Source organism: Hyperolius riggenbachi, chromosome 3 (assembly GCF_040937935.1).
Source record: "Hyperolius riggenbachi isolate aHypRig1 chromosome 3, aHypRig1.pri, whole genome shotgun sequence".
Lineage (NCBI taxonomy): Eukaryota > Metazoa > Chordata > Amphibia > Anura > Hyperoliidae > Hyperolius > Hyperolius riggenbachi.
This window is the reverse complement of record NC_090648.1, coordinates 7,559,674-7,581,502: the sequence shown is the minus strand read 5'-3', so window position 1 is coordinate 7,581,502 and position 21,829 is coordinate 7,559,674. Positions and strand designations below refer to the sequence as shown.

General features: G+C 49.7%; 1 protein-coding gene across 5 annotated transcripts in view; it reads right to left on the bottom strand.

Moving 5' to 3' along the window:
• Positions 1-592: 592 nt before the first annotated feature.
• The window catches only part of LOC137560841 (cornifelin homolog), an 83,423-nt gene continuing 62,186 nt past the window's right edge, over positions 593-21,829 (bottom strand). For all 5 annotated transcript variants that reach the window (XM_068271978.1, XM_068271977.1, XM_068271980.1 and 2 more), the window contains exons 3-4: positions 6,840-7,009; positions 593-1,845 (exon numbers count right to left, since the gene is read on the bottom strand). In XM_068271978.1, the coding sequence (XP_068128079.1) occupies positions 1,660-1,845; positions 6,840-7,009 (356 nt within the window). In that variant the 3' untranslated portion in view covers positions 593-1,659. The remainder of the gene's footprint in view (positions 1,846-6,839; positions 7,010-21,829) is intronic.

The following is a 21,829-nucleotide window of genomic DNA, read 5'->3' as shown; positions in this document are numbered from 1 at the left end:
GGGAGGGGCAGGGGAGGGAACCAGGCTGAAGAGAGGGCACATGCTGAGGGCAGAGAGCAGGGGAGGGAAGGGCAGAGAGCAGGGGAGAGAGGGGCAGGGGAGAGAACAAGGCTGAAGAAGAGGCGGGCACAATGCTTTCAGCTTCAGGAGGAATAAGGAAGTGCTACATACAGATATAAATGTGAGTCTGTTCTATCCAATATGATGTACCAGATGTATATTTTATATGCTCATCTAACTGTACACAGTGCCTACAGTATATTACATATATGTATTGCCATTCAGACCTTTTTGGGCTGGAGGTGGTCTTTAACAACATTTTCTGGATTTTGGTCAATTTTTTTGTCTCTCAAACAAAACTACCAAATAATTACAAAATGTTTGTCTATTTTCATCGGGGCAAACTGACAAGTTCAGCAGCGTTTCGGGACGGTGTACCTGGGCTGTCTCAGTGACGTGGAAAATAAATGTAATTTCCTGTAATTTTCCAACACAAAATGTCGCTCATGTATATTACATCATATTTTTAATAAAATTAGAATGTATGCCTCTGCCAATCTGAGATAAAATTAGACACAATCCATCACAGACCAAATCTACACAATTTATATTTTATTTAGATTAAGTTGCGCCCAGAGTAAACACACACACACAAGTTAGCGGACAGGCAGTCCAGTACATGAGAAATGCTGAACAGTACTGATTAATTCAGGCTAAACTACAGAGACTTACCTGGGACATGTCTCAGAATTAGGGTCCCCTGTCCCAGGCACAAATCTTTATTACATTTTTTTATTTTTTTTTTATCCTCAGATGTAGTTGAACTGGAAAATTGGTTGTAATTTGGTGCTGGAAAGTCATGTCGAGATAAAGAAAGAAGCAAGTCTGAGGGTATCTCCCCCAGATTAATCATTCCAGAAGAAGCAAGGCTGAGGGTATCTCCCCAGAAGCAAGGCTGAGGGTATCTCCCCAGAAGCAAGGCTGAGGGTATCTACCAAGGGCTAATCATTCCATAATTTATTTAGTATTCATCCTAACAGAACACTTAAAGGACTACTGTAGGGGGAAAAAAGAGTTTAACTTACCCGGGGCTTCTAACGGTAACCTGCAGACGTCCTGTGCCCCTGCAGCCTCTCACCGATGCTTAAGCCCTGCCTCCGGTTCACTTCTGGAATTTCTGACTTTAAATTCGGAAAACCACTGCGCCTGTGTTGCTTTGTCCTTACTCCCGATGACGTAACCAGGAGCGTACTGCACAGGTGCAGACCATACTGGGCTTTTGCAATACACTCCTAGTGACGTCAGTGGGAGCGAGGACACAGTGGTTTTCCGACTTTAAAGTCGGAAATTCTAGAAGTGAATGGGAGGCAGGGACCGGAGTATCGGCGAGTGGCTACGCAGGCACAGGATGTCTGTGGGGGACCATTAGAAGCCGCGGGTAAGTTCAAATCTTTTTTCCCCCTACCCCCCCTACAGTACTTCTTTAAAAATTTGTGTTATAGAAAGCTAGATTCCTCGGGAAATGTGATAACAAGGAACATGTTTCATGGATCGCAGGCGGATCCGTCTCCCCATCTTTAGCCAATCCTCGGTCCCATCTCTCGCTGGCCAGATGGCTCCCATCCACACTGGAGATGACCCTTGCTGCTCCTGCCACTGTTAGCGCTGTTGCATGTACTGAGGGTACATGCTGGGCTGGCCGGCTGGCATCGGTGACATCATGGTGGTGGTCTGAGCTGTTATGATGGTGGCCTGGACTTTCCGTTGCTTGATCTCCCGTGCCATCTGACACCAGCTGCAGGAGAGGCACCAGCACATCATGCAGCAGTCATTAAAGATCGATCCCTGAGAGAGAAGCAGAGAGGGAGGTAAGTAATTAGCCAACAGGCATGAAACAGACGGAATTTATGCAGAATTTCATGCTGACTTTGGTGGTGAATAGCAAAAACCCTGTACATGCTACTGCTACCAAAATTACTACATATGTTAATGAGGATAGCCACAATCTTCGGCAATCAATGGTGAACAGATTGAGATGAACCATGAATGTGAGGCATGGTGGATCCCGGGGTTAAACAACAAGGATGGGAGCTGCCAGCCATCTGTCTGAACCGGCCCTAAGAAGAAATAGTGTATGACATAAGTGTCCCTTAAAGAGAACCAGAGACAAAGCACCCTCATGTATTTTACCATATATATATATATATATATATATATATATATATATATATATATATATATATATATATATATATATATATATATATACTAGCTGGACGCCCGGCGTTGCTCGGGTATGTATTTGACTGGTGTTGGCCCGCCCCCTTTTCCTAACCCTAACACACAATAACTTAATTACTCAATGACCAAGATTGTGAGCTTTGCGGTCTTTGGCATCAATAATTTGCATTGAAATAAAATAAATCTGATTGGCTGTGGCTCCACCCCTTTTCTGAATTTGAACACAAATCACCCAATGGCCAACTGTACCAGGTACAGGTGATTAACAGTGCAAGAGGCTTGTGCCATTAACAGTGCAAGCATGGCAGCAATTAAATATTCCCCTTAAAAATCAATAGGTGGATTTTGATTGGCTTTTGTACACTCCACCCACCTTTCTGAATATTAATCCCAGTCACCCAGTGACCAACTGTGCAAAGTTTGAGAACCCTACCATTAACAGTGTAAGAATTGCTGCAGTTTACATTTTCCCAATGAAATTTGTATTTTTCTCCACCCACTGATTTCCTGACATTGTTCAGGTATGTATTTGGCTGGTGTTGGCTCCGCCTACTTTTTCTAACCCTAACACACAATTACTCAAGGACCAAGTTTGTACGCTTTGCGGTCTTTGGCATCAATAATTCACATTGAGATTAAACAAATCTAATTGGCTGTTTGTGGCTCCACCCCTTTGTCTAAATTCAAACCCCAGTCACCCAATGACCAACTGTACCAGGTTTAAAGCTTGTGCCATTAACAGTGCAAGAATGGCAGCAATTACATATTCCCCTTGAAAATCAATAGGTGAATTTTGATTGTCTTTTGTATGCTCCACCCACTTTTCTGAATATTAATCCCAGTCACCCAGTGACCAACTGTGCAAAGTTTGAGAACCCTGCCAATAACAGTGTAAGAATGGCTGCAGTTTATATTTTCTCAGTGAAATGTGTATTTGTCTCCGCCCACTGATTTCATTCAAATCATTTTTGCGTGATCAAGTAACAAACATCCGAACTTTCCCATTTATTATATTAGTAGGATATACAGTGCTGGTCGCAATGGAAAAATCTACGCTTACGGATCATTACGCTATTACGCATTACGCAATTACAGTCACGGCGTAGGAAATTATCTACGGTTCATCACTGTAATTACGCGTTAACTTACGCAGTTACGCGTAAGGATACCGTAATGTAGGCGCTTGCGCCTCGGTATTACCGCGTAGTGACGTAATACCCATTAATGCGTACTTTTTGACGCATACAGATGATATGTACGCAATAGCCGTCAATCAGGGATGGTCGTAGTCAGCCAACTTCGCTACGCTGGAACTACGCGTAGTTTTATGCAATTACGATTTGCCAAACTACGGCTTCGAAATAAAATATTTGCTTCGTATGCATTTCGTAGAATACGCGTTAAAATACGCAATTATGCGTAGTGCGAAGCGTAGTGTATGCGGATGCTTATGCCTGTATGCAGAAAATTTTACGCATTAATTTCTCTTTAGATGCTTATCCCGGGAACTCTTCTATGCGTACATTCCCCTTTCCAATGCGTAAATTTGTAAGCATACAATCGTACGCGGAAAAATAGACGCAAGTAATGCATACGTAGTTCACTACGCAATACACATGTTAACTATGCATAGTAAGCGTAAGCTACGTGTAGCGGTACTTCGCTACGCGTAAATTCGTAAGCGTAGTTCTGCAACTTCACCTACGAACTAGGATGCGTAGATGCGAACTAAAATGCGTAAATTCGCACAGGCGTAGTTTCTGCTCATCCCTGCGCGTCAATGTGACAGCTATTGCGTACACATAATTTGTATGCGTCAAAACGTACGCTATATACTGAACGGCGGGAGAAGATACTATTGGTTGCTTAGGATGTTGACTGATTGGCTACTCTTAGAAAAGGGGAGTTTTTACGTTAGTAATTACGCGTAAAATTACGCGTAAGTCTTCGTAAAATTACGCATACCTAGCAATTACGGTAGACAGCGTAATTACGATACCACTTTACTGCTTACGCGTAATTACGGGTAAGACCATAAGTTACGCGTAGCGCTTACGCGTAAATTTGCATTGAATTACGATGCGTAATTACGCTCATGCATAATTTTGGCCCAGCACTGTATATATATATATCAATGGGAACATGATAGTAAACACCTACTCTGCTCTTTGTTTCATTCTTCACTGCTCTGATAAGAATCCTTAACTGAGCATTCAGTCTAGCTTTGTCCTGAATGATTATAGCTGAGTCAGTCTTCTGTGATGTCTTTTCAAGCCCAAGCCCGCCCCCTTCTGGCTCTGCATTCCTGCTAGAAGGATACATAGCAGGAAATCAGAGCCAGAAGGGGGCAGGCTTGGGCTTGAAAAGAAGACTCACATCACAGAAGACTGACTCAGCTCTAATCATTCAGGACAAAGCTAGACTGAATGCTCAGTTGGGGATTCTTATCAGAGCTGATAACAGGCAGACTGTGCAGTGAAGAATGAAACAGAGAGCAGAGTAGGTGTTTTCTCTAATGTTCCCATTGATATATATGGTAAAATACATGAGGGTGCTTCGTCTCTGGTTCTCTTTAAGGGTGGCCTTACTCTCATCCCAGGCAGGGCAACTAGTAGTCATTTTAGTAGGTAGGTGATATATCTGCTTCTTGGTTTCCTATTCTACTTGTTATAAATATCAGTCTTTTGTTGCAGTAAAGCTATTTATTGTTTTGCAAAGTTAAAGAGAATATAACAAAGTAGAAACAAAGTTACAAGTTAAGGTGCTCCTCTAGTCCTATCTACTCTGACTAATTGCTTATAAATGCAGGTACTACATCTGAAGTAAGGTGGTTACTTCTTTCACCAAGATGGAGGCCTGGTGGAGTTTGATATTACCTCGAGGAAATCTCTCTGCTCTATCAGCTGATGGAATTTTTTGCTCTTCTTATGATTACCTCTTAAATAGTCATGAAGTTCACTCATTAACAATAAACACACCCACACAACCACCCCTAGCTCAGGTATAATTCCGCCCCCCGTAGCTCAGGCTGCTCCTCAGTTATGTCTTCTTTGGACCTCTAGGTGGCATTATACAGTAAGCTTACTCATGAAGTCCTGTTACGTTGGCTACCTCCTGTATGCCAGGGGCATCCCGATCACACAAGTGTTTGGGTCTGAAAGGTGACCTTTTTGCACTGAGATTGCCTCAGGCATCAACAAGACAGTTAGAAACTCTGTTGGGTTATTGTCCATCTGATAGGACTGAACAGGGCCGGTTCAAGTAACAATTGGGCCCTAGGGCAAAATTAGCCTGGGGGCCCCCCAACAGACACCCCCCGACCAAAAAACGTCATTAGAGGCCCTTTGTTGCAGCCAAATATCCCCCCTGAGCTGGCTGCTGACCCTCCCCCAATCACCTCCCAACAGACTCTGCAGAGTCCCTGGGGAGTAACAGTTAAGAACTCTGCAGAGGCCCTGGGGCAACTGCCTATTTTTTCCTATGGTAGCTCTGGCCCTGGGACTGAAGAAGAGATTGTTCCCAGGAGAACTCCCATTGTCCCTTTCTCTTTATGGCTCAGAAGCATTGTATTATGCATGAAGGGTCCCGTTCTTTGAAATCAGATGACACCAGTTTTGGGGGTCAGTTTCTACTAGTTGCTAGACCAGCCCCCCGATGGTTTCTGTCCCTGAAGGTAATGCCATTCCAGATCATGTCAGATGGTAGTTTCTGCTGGTTTGCTTAAAAGGGTCTCACTCTTTGATCTTAAAGAGACTCAGAGACAAACTATACTAAAGCTCTGATACTTACCCGGGTCTTCCTCCCGCTCCATAAACACGTCTAAGTCCCACGCTGTCTTCTCGCGGTCTGCGGTGAGCCCCGGTAAAAGGTTCAGTGACGTCAGTTCCGGGTCTACTGCGCATGCGCGGGAGGTCTGCACATTCAGAGTAGACCCTAATTGGCATCAACTGAGCCTGTTAACAGAGCTCATCGGGGCTGAATGACAGACCGTGGGAGGACTGCGTGGGACTTAGACATGTTTATGGGGCGGGAGAAAGCCCCGGGTAAGTATCAGAGCTTTAGTATAGTTCGTCTCTGAGTCTCTTTAAAGGACAACTGAAGTGAGAAGAATATGGAGGCGGCCATATTTATTTTGCTTTAAACAATACCCGCTGCCTGGCAGCCCTGCTGATCTATTTGGCTGCAGTAGTGTCTGAATCACACCAGAAACAAGCATGCAGCTAATCTTGTCAGGCCTGACAATAATGTCAGAAACATCTGATCTGCTGCATGCTTGTTCAGGGGCTGTGGCTAAAGGTATTAGAGGCAGAGGATCAGCAGGACAGCCAGGCAACTGGTATTGCTTATAAGGATATAAATATGGCAGCCTTCATATTCTTCTCGCTTCAGTTGTCCTTCAAGCAAGCTGGTTTATAGAAAGCTGTTCATACACCTGAGGTTGACCTGGTCCCCTCGATGTTAATATTCCCAATAAAATATTATCTAACAGTAGGTGATAATATTTTTACAAGTGAAGATAAGATTCCAACTTAAATTTCAGCCGCTAATATTTCTAAAAAAGTCCTATTAGCCATTTTGGTCGCTGTTCAGATACTTACGTGTATTTTGTATCTCTCCCGAACAGACGCTCGCATTGCCAATGATATGGGAGGAATGGTTGCAGGGAAGCCCCCACATCCTGTGTCCAGCAGGGGGAGACACAGGCACTCTCCGTGGTCACTGACTGTAGCACACTGGAAGCAGGGGAAGCACCAGAAGGCAAAACAACCTGGATGGAGGAGAAGGAAGAGGATATATGAAGAGACTGAACCATGGCATCAGTATCTCGATCAGTCATTACACACCCGACCCCGGCATCAGGTTACCGCCTACATAACACAGTGAACAATGTGTGGGGACTTCTCCACTATATGTTGTCCATTCTTCAATGTCTGCCCCCTGTGACAGCCACTGTAGACAATCTGTAATGTCACATTGGCAAGATTCAGGCATTTCCCCAGAGTAATGTTCCTCTTCTCTCTGGGGGAAATCTCAGCCAGGGGGTGCACCAACAGGGTGGCCCTTCCTTGATTTTGACCTCAGCCTTGCCCCTTCCTGCCACACCCCACCCTAAAAATATAAAGGGTAATGTCACTCTTATAAACACAAAAATGTACATAACTGATAGATTCCTATGTAAGACATTATGTAAATGAATTTGGTAAGCTTTATAGTTGGCTGGCGGAGGTTTCAGAAAGGCTTCCCATTACTGAGGTATCTAACTTTTTTTTCCCACTTCAATTGTCCATCAAGCTATCGATCTGTTAGTCATGGGATGCTACCATCTCATTATGACTTGAGAAATAAGATGCAAATCACTGTAGAAAAGCACTCAGAGACAAAGGAAGCCAAAATGGAGAAGTATTGTTACTAACTTGGTAAGTATCAGAATCAGAATCAGAATCAATTTTATTTCGCCAAGCATGACTGGGTCAATCCCGGAATTGGGTTTGGCACAATGGAGCAGTGTGAAGAAACGCCGAAAAGCCGCCGTCTCTCAAGGTGAGGCGGCTGTTTCCGCATCCAGCATGGCGTCACAACGAGGAAAAACCGCCGCATAGGCAGAGCGGCGGAATCCGCATTGGGACTGGATACATTGCAAGACAGTACTGGTGTGGCTGGGACTGATAGTCCACCAAGATTCAGAGTGACACGCGCGAGTGCATCTAGGCAGATGGAGAGCTATGCTCGCACGGGCCTGAATTCAGGACCTTTATACCTGCAGAGGAAGTGTCAGCTGATCAGGAAGGTCAGCTGATTCCTGCAGGACTCATGATTGGCTGAATGGTTCGGGCGGGGCAGCAGAGTCCAGCAACTATATATTCTGCTGCTTATTCAGTTGCTGGTTGTCTGGCGTTGCAAACACATACGTGGGAGCACTCAGACCTGTAGTCAGATCCGTTAGTGTGCCGGGACCAGCTGGAGCTGTAATCCTACACTAAGCTAGATTCTGTTGATACCTTAAAGTACTAGTTTGATTGTGATTATCTGTTATGACCCTTTGCCTGTTTGACTATCCTCCTGAACTCTGATCTTGTACCTTGCCTTTCTGATACTCTGTTGCCGAACCCCGGCTAGTCCTTAGACTCTGTTTCTGCCTCCTGATCTTGTACCTCGATATTTCTGATACCTGTTGCCGAACCCTGCCTGTACCTAGACTTCGCCTCTGCCTACTGTATCTGTACTTTATCTGTCCGTGTGTTTACGACCTGGCTTGTCCGACCTCGAGAACCGACCTTACTATTGGAGGCGGTTCCTCGTCCTGTTAGTGACACTTCCTCCTGAGTGTCACTTGCAGAACAGTCCTTCCTACTCTCAGCCTGACTCCTCCCGTCTAGGAGAGTCCAGGTCTTCGGAAGGAATCCGTGCAGTACTCCCCTCTGCACTGAGGCCTAGTCCTCGAAGTGTTACTGTTACACCAAACACTACACTCTACTCAGGTGAACAGAGGTTAGCTGGTATATCGGATTATCGGTGATACTGCAGATCACTTATAATCTGGTATACATCTGTATTCCCAGTGATACTGCAGATCACCGGTAATCAGATCCTCTCTGTACTTCACCGATCGTTACAAGCAGTACATAGAAAGAAAGACAGGAAATAGGCTAGAATAACAGTATGTAACTGTGAAGGGATGCTCACAAAATCAGGTTGCTCTATGGGCAGCCAACCCTATTGGCATGTGGAGAACATTCATCTCCACTCGGATACACCAGGTTCTCTCTGGGTCTGGGTCGCACTCTCGGAAAAAATGGTTGAGGCTGTTAGCTTGGTTATACAAGCTGACGTTCTAACCCTCCTACCGTGTTTCCCGAAAAGAGGACCTCCCCAAAAATAAGGGCTAGCTTATATTTCAAGCATGCAAGGGAGGGAAGGGCTATACTGGGCTGGAGGCTGCCATTGTGGACCCGATCGTGCACAGCAGGGCTGCAAGCAAGTCAGTATATCTACGTCATGGTGGCTTGGAGGAAGCCACAGCTGACGTAGATATACTGAGCTGTGGAGTAAGTGGTTAAAATTGATTTTCTCAAAAAAAAGTCTTTATGGAAAATATTTTTTTTGACTTGTACTCACTAATCTCCTTAACACATGTAGCAATTTTGGTGTCGATAGTATGTATGGGAGCTTTGCTATTGACCGCTAAAGTCGGCATGAAATTCTGTGAAAATTATGCGAAACATTATGCACAATTATGAAATATTACTATTACATACAAAATGAATTACAATTTTCTCAGAAATTTTGCATTACGATTATGATGCATAATTGCAAATTTTGTTGCAAAATTTTGCATATGCAAAATTTCGGCCCACCACTGCTTAGATTAGACATGTGCCAGGAGAATTCTAACTGACCATGTGCACAGAATCAACTGTAAAGTCTGGTGGCGGATTAGTAATGATCTCAACCTAAACATTTTTCAGTGGTTTCCACTAGTCCCTCAATTCCATAGCAGTAAGAAAACCTTACTGCTATATGCACTATGACCTTCAGGAGAATTATTACTTTTCTTGATTATACTAGTCGGGACCAAGAATACCAAGGCGAGAAGTAGGGAGAGACCAGGAGCCCAATGGTGCAGTATAATTTGTTAAGGATGAAAGTATATAGATATATAGTCACAAATGTGTGTTGCAAATCCAGCAAACCACCGTATATGCCCACATGGAATTAACCACCCCTGCTCGGTACTCCAGGTCCTGATGGATACTGGATGGTCGCTCTCCTGTAGCCCTGCTCGGTACTCCAGGTCCTGCTGGATACTGGACAGTCGCTCTCCTGTACTCCTGCTCGGTACTCCAGGTCCTGCTGGATACTGGACAGTCGCTCTCCTGTACTCCTGCTCGGTACTCCAGATCCTGATGGGTACTGAACACTTGCTCTCCTGTAGCCCTGCTCGGTACTCCAGATCCTGCTAGATACTGGATGGTCGCTCTCCTGTAGCCCTACTCGGTACTCCAGGTCCTGCTAGATACTGGATGGTCGCTCTCCTGTAGTCCTGCTCGGCTCTCCAGGTCCTGCTGGATACTGGATGGTTGCTCTCCTGTAGCCCTGCTCGGTACTCCAGGTCCTGCTGGATACTGGATGGTTGCTCTCCTGTAGCCCTGCTCGGTACTCCAGGTCCTGCTGGATACTGGACAGTCGCTCTCCTGTAGTCCTGCTCGGTACTCCAGGTCCTGATGGGTACTGAACACTTGCTCTCCTGTAGCCCTGCTCGGTACTCCAGATCCTGCTGGATACTGGATGGTTGCTCTCCTGTAGCCCTGCTCGGTACTCCAGGTCCTGCTGGATACTGAATGGTTGCTCTCCTGTAGCCCTGCTCGGTACTCCAGGTCCTGCCGGATACTGGATGGTTGCTCTCCTGTAGCCCTGCTCGGTACTCCAGGACAGGTCCTGCCGGATACTGGATGGTCGCTCTCCTGTAGTCCTGCTCGGTACTCCAGGTCCTGCTGGATACTGGATGGTCGCTCTCCTGTAGTCCTGCTTGGTACTCCAGGTCCTGCTGGATACTGGATGGTTGCTCTCCTGTAGTCCTGCTCGGTACTCCAGGTCCTGCTGGATACTGGATAGTCACTCTCCTGTAGTCCTGCTTGGTACTCCCGGTCCTGCTGGATACTGGACGGTCGCTCTCCTGTAGCCCTGCTCGGTACTCCAGGTCCTGCCGGATAAAGGATGGTTGCTCTCCTGTAGCCCTGCTCGGTACTCCAGGTCCTGCCGGATACTGGATGGTCGCTCTCCTGTAGTCCTGCTCGGTACTCCAGGTCCTGCTGGATACTGGATGGTTGCTCTCCTGTAGCCCTGCTCGGTACTCCAGGTCCTGCTGGATACTGGATGGTTGCTCTCATGTAGTCCTGCTCGGTACTCCAGGTCCTGCTGGATACTGGATAGTCACTCTCCTGTAGTCCTGCTTGGTACTCCCGGTCCTGATGGATACTGGACGGTCGCTCTCCTGTAGCCCTGCTCAGTACTCCAGGTCCTGCTGGATACTGGATGGTCGCTCTCCTGTAGTCCTGCTGATTACTGGATGGTTGCTCTCCTGTAGCCCTGCTCGGTACTCCAGGTCCTGCTGGATACTGGATGGTCGCTCTCCATTAGTCCTGCTTGGTACTCCCGGTCCTGCTGGATACTGGATGGTCGCTCTCCTGTAGTCCTGCTTGGTACTCCCGGTCCTGCTGGATACTGGATGGTCGCTCTCCTGTAGCCCTGCTCAGTACTCCAGGTCCTGCTGGATACTGGATGGTCGCTCTCCTGTAGCCCTGCTCAGTACTCCAGGTCCTGCTGGATACTGGATGGTCGCTCTCCTGTAGCCCTGCTCGGTACTCCAGGTCCTGCTGGATACTGGATGGTCGCTCTCCTGTAGTCCTGCTCGGTACTCCAGGTCCTGCTGGATACTGGATGGTCGCTCTCCTGTAGTCCTGCTCGGTACTCCAGGTCCTGCTGGATACTGGATGGTCGCTCTCCTGTAGCCCTGCTCGGTACTCCAGGTCCTGCTGGATACTGGATGGTCACTCTCCTGTAGCCCTGCTCGGTACTCCAGGTCCTGCCGGATACTGGATGGTCGCTCTCCTGTAGTCCTGCTCGGTACTCCAGGTCCTGCTGGATACTGGATGGTCGCTCTCCTGTAGTCCTGCTTGGTACTCCAGGTCCTGCTGGATACTGGATGGTCGCTCTCCTGTAGTCCTGCTTGGTACTCCAGGTCCTGCTGGATACTGGATGGTCGCTCTCCTGTAGTCCTGCTTGGTACTCCAGGTCCTGCTGGATACTGGATGGTTGCTCTCCTGTAGTCCTGCTCGGTACTCCAGGTCCTGCTGGATAGATGGATGGTCGCTCTCCTGTAGTCCTGCTTGGTACTCCAGGTCCTGCTGGATACTGGATGGTCGCTCTCCTGTAGTCCTGCTTGGTACTCCAGGTCCTGCTGGATACTGGATGGTCGCTCTCCTGTAGTCCTGCTTGGTACTCCAGGTCCTGCTGGATACTGGATGGTCGCTCTCCTGTAGTCCTGCTCGGTACTCCAGGTGCTGCTGGATACTGGATGGTCGCTCTCCTGTAGTCCTGCTCGGTACTCCAGGTCCTGCTGGATAGATGGATGGTTGCTCTCCTGTAGTACAAAAGACTTTCCAGAAAAACTGCAAAGCTATTACCTGCAAAGGAGGTCTGACTGGTAATGGGTAGGATGGGGTGCTTAATGTGCGTTCTATTTTAGTGTTTCTTTTAAAAATGAATTAAAAAAATATAAATAAAAAAGAGAGAGGTCATTGTTTACATCTCCAGATGATATAGACACCAGATCAACTGGGAAAGAAAAGTTTATAAAAAAAAAACCGAAACAAAAAAAACCTGACAATACACTTCACGGATAATGGCTCGCTTGCTCAGGTCAATAGAAAATTGACCTGAGGGACTTTTTTTTCCAGTTGAACTGTTGTCTATATCATCTGGAGAGGTAAGCAATTACCCCTCTCTTTTTTATTCAGGAGATTTTGCACTTTAAATTTTGTGGCAACAGTTTACCAGCTTAAGGAGTCCCTTTTCTGTTTCATGATGACAGTGTCCTGTGTACAAAGGGAGACTCCAGAAGAAAGGGTTAACTGGGTCTGTGATGTAGGAAATCAACTGGACCTAACCCAGAACCAAGCTTTGACTCTAACTGGAATACAGACTAGGAGCCAAGCCAGTGCCTGAGCTTCCTGATGCTCTTATGCCTGAATGGGAGAAGATCTCCATAGACAAGTGTTCCAAAATACAGGTAGTCCCATTAACAAATGAGATAGGGACTGTAGGTTTGTTCTTAACCTGAATCTGTTCTTATGTGGGAATATTGTGCCATCTCTGTCCTCTGTACCTCCTCTGTGCCCCCCTGTGCCTCCAGTGCCCCCCTCTGTGTCACCTCTGCCCTTTGTACCTCCTCTGTGCCCCCTTGTGACTCCAGTGTCCCCCTCTGTGTCACCTCTGCCCTTTGTACCTGTTAATACAAGTTTAAAAGCCATTTTTTCTTTGATTTTTTTTTAAATCGTTTTTCTCAAAAACTACAAGTCCAATTTGAAAAAAAAAAAAATATTTTGACTTGTTCCCATGGAAACAGAGAATTCATGCTGTTCGTATTGGCAGATCATTCGTAAGACGGGCGTTCGTAAGTCGGGGACTACCTGTATAGTAGAAACCTTTCCTGAAGTTTGGAGACTTCTCATTAGTGAGGAGCAGAGGAGGAGTGGACACTGCTCATTAGTGAGGAGCGGAGGAGGAGTGGAGACTGCTCATTAGTGAGGAGCGGAGGAGGAGTGGAGACTGCTCATTAGTGAGAAGCAGAGGAGGAGTGGAGACTGCTCATTAGTGAGGAGCGGAGGAGGAGTGGAGACTGCTCATTAGTGAGGAGTGGAGGAGGAGTGGAGACTGCTCATTAGTGAGGGAGAGGAGGAGGAGTGGAGACTGCTCATTAGTGAGGAGCGGAGGAGGAGTGGAGACTGCTCATTAGTGAGGAGCAGAGGAGGAGTGGAGACTGCTCATTAGTGAGGAGCGGAGGAGGAGTGGAGACTGCTCATTAGTGAGGAGTGGAGGAGGAGTGGAGACTGCTCATTAGTGAGGGAGAGGAGGAGGAGTGGAGACTGCTCATTAGTGAGGAGCGGAGGAGGAGTGGAGACTGCTCATTAGTGAGGAGCAGAGGAGGAGTGGAGACTGCTCATTAGTGAGGAGCGGAGGAGGAGTGGAGACTGCTCATTAGTGAGAAGCAGAGGAGGAGTGGAGACTGCTCATTAGTGAGGAGCGGAGGAGGAGTGGAGACTGCTCATTAGTGAGGAGTGGAGGAGGAGTGGAGACTGCTCATTAGTGAGGGAGAGGAGGAGGAGTGGAGACTGCTCATTAGTGAGGAGCGGAGGAGGAGTGGAGACTGCTCATTAGTGAGGAGCAGAGGAGGAGTGGAGACTGCTCATTAGTGAGGAGCGGAGGAGGAGTGGAGACTGCTCATTAGTGAGGACCGGAGGAGGAGTGGAGACTGCTCATTAGTGAGGAGCAGAGGAGAAGTGGAGACTGCTCATTAGTGAGGGGCCGAGGAGGAGTGGAGACTGCTCATTAGTGAGGAGCAGAGGAGGAGTGGAGACTGCTCATTAGTGAGGAGAAGAGGAGGAGTGGAGACTGCTCATTAGTGAGGAGCGGAGGAGGAGTGGAGATTGCTCATTAGTGAGGACCGGAGGAGGAGTGGAGACTGCTCATTAGTGAGGAGCCAAGGAGGAGTGGAGACTGCTCATTAGTGAGGAGCGGAGGAGGAGGGGAGACTGCTCATTAGTGAGGAGCAGTGGAGACTGCTCATTAGTGAGGGAATGGAGGAGGAGTGGAGACTGCTCATTAGTGAGGGAGAGGAGGAGGTTTGGAGAATGCTCATTAGTGAAGAGCGGAGGAGGAGTCGAGACTGCTCATTAGTGAGGGAGAGGAGGAGGAGTGGAGACTGCTCATTAGTGAGGAGCAGAGGAGGAGTGGAGACTGCTCATTAGTGAGGGAGAGGAGGAGGAGTGGAGACTGCTCATTAGTAAGGAGCGGAGGAGGAGTTGAGACTGCTCATTAGTGAGGGAGAGGAGGAGGAGTAGAGACAGCTCATTAGTGAGGAGTGGAGACTGCTCATTAGTGAGGGAGAGGAGGAGGAGTGGAGACTGCTCATTAGTGAGGAGCGGAGGAGGAGTGGAGACTGCTCATTAGTGAGGAGCGGAGGAGGAGTGGAGACTGCTCATTAGTGAGGAGCGGAGGAGGAGTGGAGACTGCTCATTAGTGAGGACTGGAGGAGCAGTGGAGACTGCTCATTAGTGAGGGAGAGGAGGAGGAGTGGAGACTGCTCATTAGTGAGGAGCGGAGGAGGAGTGGAGACTGCTCATTAGTGAGGGAATGGAGGAGGAGTGGAGACTGCTCATTAGTGAGGAGCGGAAGAGGAGTGGAAACTGCTCATTAGAGAGGAGCGGAGGAGGAGTGGAGACTGCTCATTAGTGAGGAGCGGAGGAGGAGTGGAGACTGCTCATTAGTGAGGGAGAGGAGGAGGAGTGGTGACTGCTCATTAGTGAGGAGCAGAGGAGGAGTGGAGACTGCTCATTAGTAGGGAGCGGAGGAGGAGTGGAGACTGCTCATTAGTGAGGAGCGGAGGAGGAGTGGAGACTGCTCATTAGTGAGGAGCGGAGGAGGAGGGGAGACTGCTCATTAGTGAGGAGCGGAAGAGGAGTGGAGACTGCTCATTAGTGAGGAGCAGTGGAGACTGCTTATTAGTGAGGGTATGGAGGAGGAGTGGAGACTGCTCATTAGTGAGGGAGAGGAGGAGGTTTGGAGAATGCTCATTAGTGAAGAGCGGAGGAGGAGTCGAGACTGCTCATTAGTGAGGGAGAGGAGGAGGAGTGGAGACTGCTCATTAGTGAGGAGCAGAGGAGGAGTGGAGACTGCTCATTAGTGAGGGAGAGGAGGAGGAGTGGAGACTGCTCATTAGTAAGGAGCGGAGGAGGAGTTGAGACTGCTCATTAGTGAGGGAGAGGAGGAGGAGTAGAGACAGCTCATTAGTGAGGAGTGGAGACTGCTCATTAGTGAGGGAGAGGAGGAGGAGTGGAGACTGCTCATTAGTGAGGAGCGGAGGAGGAGTGGAGACTGCTCATTAGTGAGGAGCGGAGGAGGAGTGGAGACTGCTCATTAGTGAGGAGCGGAGGAGGAGTGGAGACTGCTCATTAGTGAGGACTGGAGGAGCAGTGGAGACTGCTTATTAGTGAGGGAGAGGAGGAGGAGTGGAGACTGCTCATTAGTGAGGAGCGGAGGAGGAGTGGAGACTGCTCATTAGTGAGGGAATGGAGGAGGAGTGGAGACTGCTCATTAGTGAGGAGCGGAAGAGGAGTGGAAACTGCTCATTAGAGAGGAGCGGAGGAGGAGTGGAGACTGCTCATTAGTGAGGAGCGGAGGAGGAGTGGAGACTGCTCATTAGTGAGGGAGAGGAGGAGGAGTGGTGACTGCTCATTAGTGAGGAGCAGAGGAGGAGTGGAGACTGCTCATTAGTAGGGAGCGGAGGAGGAGTGGAGACTGCTCATTAGTGAGGAGCGGAGGAGGAGTGGAGGCTGCTCATTAGTGAGGACCGGAGGAGGAGTGGAGACTGCTCATTAGTGAGGAGCGGAGGAGGAGTGGAGACTGCTCATTAGTGAGGAGCGGAGGAGGAGTGGAGACTGCTCATTAGTAAGGGAGAGGAGGAGGAGTGGAGACTGCTCATTAGTGAGGAGCAGAGAAAGAGTGGAGACTGCTCATTAGTGAGGAGCGGAGGAGGAGTGGAGACTGCTCATTAGTGAGGAGCGGAAGAGAAGTGGAGACTGCTCATTAGTGAGGAGTGGAGGAGGAGTGGAGACTGCTCATTAGTGAGGAGCAGAGGAGGAGTGGAGACTGCTCATTAGTGAGGACCGGAGGAGGAGTGGAGACTGCTCATTAGTGAGGGAGAGGAGGAGGAGTGGAGACTGCACATTAGTGAGGAGCGGAGGAGGAGTGAAGACTGCTCATTAGTGAGGAGCGGAGGATAAGTGGAGACTGCTCATTAGTGAGGGAATGGAGGAGGAGTGGAGTCTTCACTCCTCCTCCGCTCCTCACTAATGAGCAGTCTCCACTCCTCCTCTGCTCCTCACTAATGAGCAGTCTCCACTCCTCCTCTGCACCTCACTAATGAGCAGTCTCCACTACTCCTCCGCTCTTCAATAATGAGCAGTCTCCACTCCTCCTCCGCTCCTCACTAATGAGCAGTCTTCACTCCTCCTCCGCTCCTCACTAATGAGCAGTCTCCACTCCTCCTCCGCTCCTCACTAATGAGCAGTCTCCACTCCTTCTCCGCTCCTCACTAATGAGCAGTCTCCACTCCTCCTCTGCTCCTCACTAATGAGCAGTCTCCACTCCTCCTCCTCTCCCTTACTAATGAGCAGTCTCCACTCCTCCTCCGCTCCTCACTAATGAGCAGTCTCCACTCCTCCTCTTCTCCTCACTAATGAGCAGTCTCCACTCCTCCTCTGCACCTCACTAATGAGCAGTCTCCACTACTCCTCCGCTCCTCACTAATGAGCAGTCTCCACTCCTCCTCCGCTCCTCTCTAATGAGCAGTCTCCACTCCTCCTCCGCTCCTCACTAATGAGCAGTCTCCACTCCTCCTCCTCTCCCTCACGAAAGAGCAGTCTCCACTCCTCCTCCATTCCCTCACTAATGAGCAGTCTCCACTCCTCCTCCGCTCCTCACTAATGAGCAGTCTCCACTCCTCCTCCTCTCCCTCACTAATGAGCAGTCTCCACTCCTCATCCATTCCCTAACTAATGAGCAGTCTCCACTCCTACTCCGCTCTTCACTAATGAGCAGTCTCCACTCCTCCTCCGCTCCTCACTAATGAGCAGTCTTCTCTCCTCCTCCGCTCCTCACTAATGAGCAGTCTCCACTCCTCCTCCGCTCCTCACTAATGAGGAGTGGAGACTGCTCATTAGTGAGGAGCAGAAGAGGAGTGGAGACTGCTCATTAGTGAGAAGCGGAGGAGGATTGGAGGCTGCTCATTAGTGAGGAGCGGAGGAGGAGCGGAGGCTGCTCATTAGTGAGGACAGGAGAAGGAGTGGAGACTGCTCATTAGTGAGGAGTGGAGGAGGAGTGGAGACTGCTCATTAGTGAGGAGCGAAGGAGGAGTGGAGACTGCTCATTAGTAAGGGAGAGGAGGAGGAGTGGAGACTGCTAATTAGTGAGGAGCGGAGGAGGAGTGGAGACTGCTCATTAGTGAGGAGCGGAGAAGGAGTGGAGACTGCTCATTAGTGAGGACTGGAGGAGGAGTGGAGACTGCTCATTAGTGAGGGAGAGGAGGAGGAGTGGAGACTGCTCATTAGTGAGGAGCGGAGGAGGAGTGGAGACTGCTCATTAGTGAGGGAATGGAGGAGGAGTGGAGACTGCTCATTAGTGAGGGAGAGGAGGAGGAGTGGAGACTGCTCATTAGTGAGGAGCGGAAGAGGAGTGGAGACTGCTCATTAGAGAGGAGCGGAGGAGGAGTGGAGACTGCTCATTAGTGAGGAGCGGAGGAGGAGTGGAGACTGCTCACTACTGAGGAGCGGAGGAGGAGTGGAGACTGCTCATTAGTGAGGGAGAGGAGGAGGAGTGGAGACTGCTCATTAGTGAGGAGCAGAGGAGGAGTGGAGACTGCTCATTAGTGAGGAGCGGAGGAGGAGTGGAGACTGCTCATTAGTGAGGAGCGGAGGAGGAGTGGAGGCTGCTCATTAGTGAGGACCGGAGGAGGAGTGGAGACTGCTCATTAGTGAGGAGCAGAGGAGGAGTGGAGACTGCTCATTAGTGAGGAGCGGAGGAGGAGTGGAGACTGCTCATTAGTGAGGGAGAGGAGGAGGAGTGGAGACTGCTCATTAGTGAGGAGCAGAGGAGGAGTGGAGACTGCTCATTAGTGAGGAGCAGAGGAGGAGTGGAGACTGCTCATTAGTGAGGAGCAGAGGAGGAGTGGAGACTGCTCATTAGTGAGGAACGGAGGAGGAGTGGAGACTGCTCATTAGTGAGGAGCGGAGGAGGAGTGGAGACTGCTCATTAGTGAGGAGCGGAGGAGGAGTGGAGACTGCTCATTAGTGAGGAGCGGAGGAGGAGTGGAGACTGCTCATTAGTGAGGACTGGAGGAGGAGTGGAGATTGCTCATTAGTGAGGGAGATGAGGAGGAGTGGAGACTGCTCATTAGTGAGGAGCGGAGGAGGAGTGGAGACTGCTCATTAGTGAGGGAATGGAGGAGGAGTGGAGACTGCTCATTAGTGAGGGAGAGGAGGAGGAGTGGAGACTGCTCATTAGTGAGGAGCGGAGGAGGAGTGGAGACTGCTCATTAGTGAGGAGCGGAGGAGGAGTGGAGACTGCTCATTAGAGAGGAGCGGAGGAGGAGTGGAGACTGCTTATTAGTGAGGAGCGGAGGAGGAGTGGAGACTGCTCATTAGTGAGGAGCGGAGGAGGAGTGGAGACTGCTCATTAGTGAGGAGCGGAGGAGGAGTGGAGACTGCTCATTAGTGAGGAGCGGAGGAGGAGTGGAGACTGCTCATTAGTGAGGAGCGGAGGAGTAGTGGAGACTGCTCATTAGTGAGGAGCGGAGGAGGAGTGGAGGCTGCTCATTAGTGAGGACCGGAGGAGGAGTGGAGACTGCTCATTAGTGAGGAGCGGAGGAGGAGTGGAGACTGCTCATTAGTGAGGGGCGGAGGAGGAGTGGAGACTGCTCATTAGTGAGGAGCGGAGGAGGAGTGGAGACTGATCATTAGTGAGGAGCGGAGGAGGAGTGGAGACTGCTTATTAGTGAGGACTGGAGGAGGAGTGGAGACTGCTCATTAGTGAGGAGCGGAGGAGGAGTGGAGACTGCTCATTAGTGAGGAGCGGAGGAGGAGTGGAGACTGCTCATTAGTGGGGAGCGGAGGAGGAGTGGAGACTGCTCATTAGTGAGGAGCGGAGGAGGAGTGGAGACTGCTCATTAGTGAGGACTGGAGGAGGAGTGGAGACTGCTCATTAGTGAGGGAGAGGAGGAGGAGTGGAGACTGCTCATTAGTGAGGGAGAGGAGGAGGAGTGGAGACTGCTCATTAGTGAGGAGCGGAAGAGGAGTGGAGACTGCTCATTAGAGAGGAGCGGAGGAGGAGTGGAGACTGCTTATTAGTGAGGAGCGGAGGAGGAGTGGAGACTGCTCATTAGTGAGGAGCGGAGGAGGAGTGGAGACTGCTCATTAGTAAGGGAGAGGAGGAGGAGTGGAGACTGCTCATTAGTAAGGGAGAGGAGGAGGAGTGGAGACTGCTCATTAGTGAGGAGCAGAGGAGGAGTGGAGACTGCTCATTAGTGAGGAGCGGAGGAGGAGTGGAGACTGCTCATTAGTGAGGAGCGGAGGAGGAGTGGAGGCTGCTCATTAGTGAGGACCGGAGGAGGAGTGGAGACTGCTCATTAGTGAGGAGCGGAGGAGGAGTGGAGACTGCTCATTAGTGAGGAGCGGAGGAGGAGTGGAGACTGCTCATTAGTGAGGAGCGGAGGAGGAGTGGAGACTGCTCATTAGTAAGGGAGCAGAGGAGGAGTGGAGACTGCTCATTAGTGAGGAGCAGAGGAGGAGTGGAGATTGCTCATTAGTGAGGAGCGGAGGAGGAGTGGAGACTGCTCATTAGTGAGGAGCGGAGGAGGAGTGAAGACTGCTCATTAGTGAGGAGCGGAGGAGGAGTGGAGACTGCTCATTAGTGAGGTGCAAAGGAGGAGTGGAGACTGCTCATTAGTGAGGAGCAGAGGAGGAGTGGAGACTGCTCATTAGTGAGGAGCGGAGGAGGAGTGAAAACTCCACTCCTTCTCCATTCCCTCACTAATGAGCAGTCTCCACTCCTCCTCCGCTCCTCACTAATGAGCAGTCTCCACTCCTCCTCCGCTCCTCACTAATGAGCAGTCTTCACTACTCCTCCGCTCCTCACTAATGAGCAGTCTCCACTCCTCCTCCTCTCCCTCACTTATGAGCAGTCTCCACTCCTCCTCCGGTCCTCACTAATGAGCAGTCTCCACTCCTCCTCTGCTCCTCACTAATGAGCAGTCTCCACTTCTCCTCTGCACCTCACTAATGAGCAGTCTCCACTACTCCTCCGCTCCTCTCTAATGAGCAATCCCCACTCCTCCTCCGCTCCTCACTAATGAGCAGTCTCCTCTCCTCCTCCTCGCCCTCACTAATGAACAGTCTCCACTCCTCCTCCATTCCCTCACTAATGAGCAGTCTCCACTCCTCCTCCGCTCTTCACTAATGAGCAGTCTCCACTCCTCCTCCGCTCCTCACTAATTAGCAGTCTTCACTCCTCCTCCGCTCCTCACTAATGAGCAGTCTCCACTCCTCCTCTGCTCCTCACTAATGAGCAGTCTCCACTCCTCCTCCGCTCCTCACTAATGAGCAGTCTCCACTCCTCCTCTGCTCCTCACTAATGAGCAGTTTCCACTCCTCCTCTGCACCTCACTAATGAGCAGTCTCCACTACTCCTCCGCTCCTCACTAATGAGCAGTCTCCACTCCTCCTCCGCTCCTCTCTAATGAGCAGTCTCCACTCCTCCTCCTCTCCCTCACTAATGAGCAGTCTCCACTCCTCCTCCATTCCCTCACTAATGAGCAGTCTCCACTCCTACTCCGCTCTTCACTAATTAGCAGTCTCCACTCCTCCTCCGCTCCTCACTAATGAGCAGTCTTCTCTCCTCCTCCGCTCCTCACTAATGAGCAGTCTCCACTCCTCCTCCGCTCCTCACTAATGAGGAGTGGAGACTGCTCATTAGTGAGGAGCAGAGGAGGAGTGGAGACTGCTCATTAGTGAGGTGCAAAGGAGGAGTGGAGACTGCTCATTAGTGAGGAGCAGAGGAGGAGTGGAGACTGCTCATTAGTGAGGAGCGGAGGAGGAGTGAAAACTCCACTCCTCCTCCATTCCCTCACTAATGAGCAGTCTCCACTCCTCCTCCGCTCCTCACTAATGAGCAGTCTCCACTCCTCCTCCGCTCCTCACTAATGAGCAGTCTTCACTACTCCTCCGCTTCTCACTAATGAGCAGTCTCCACTCCTCCT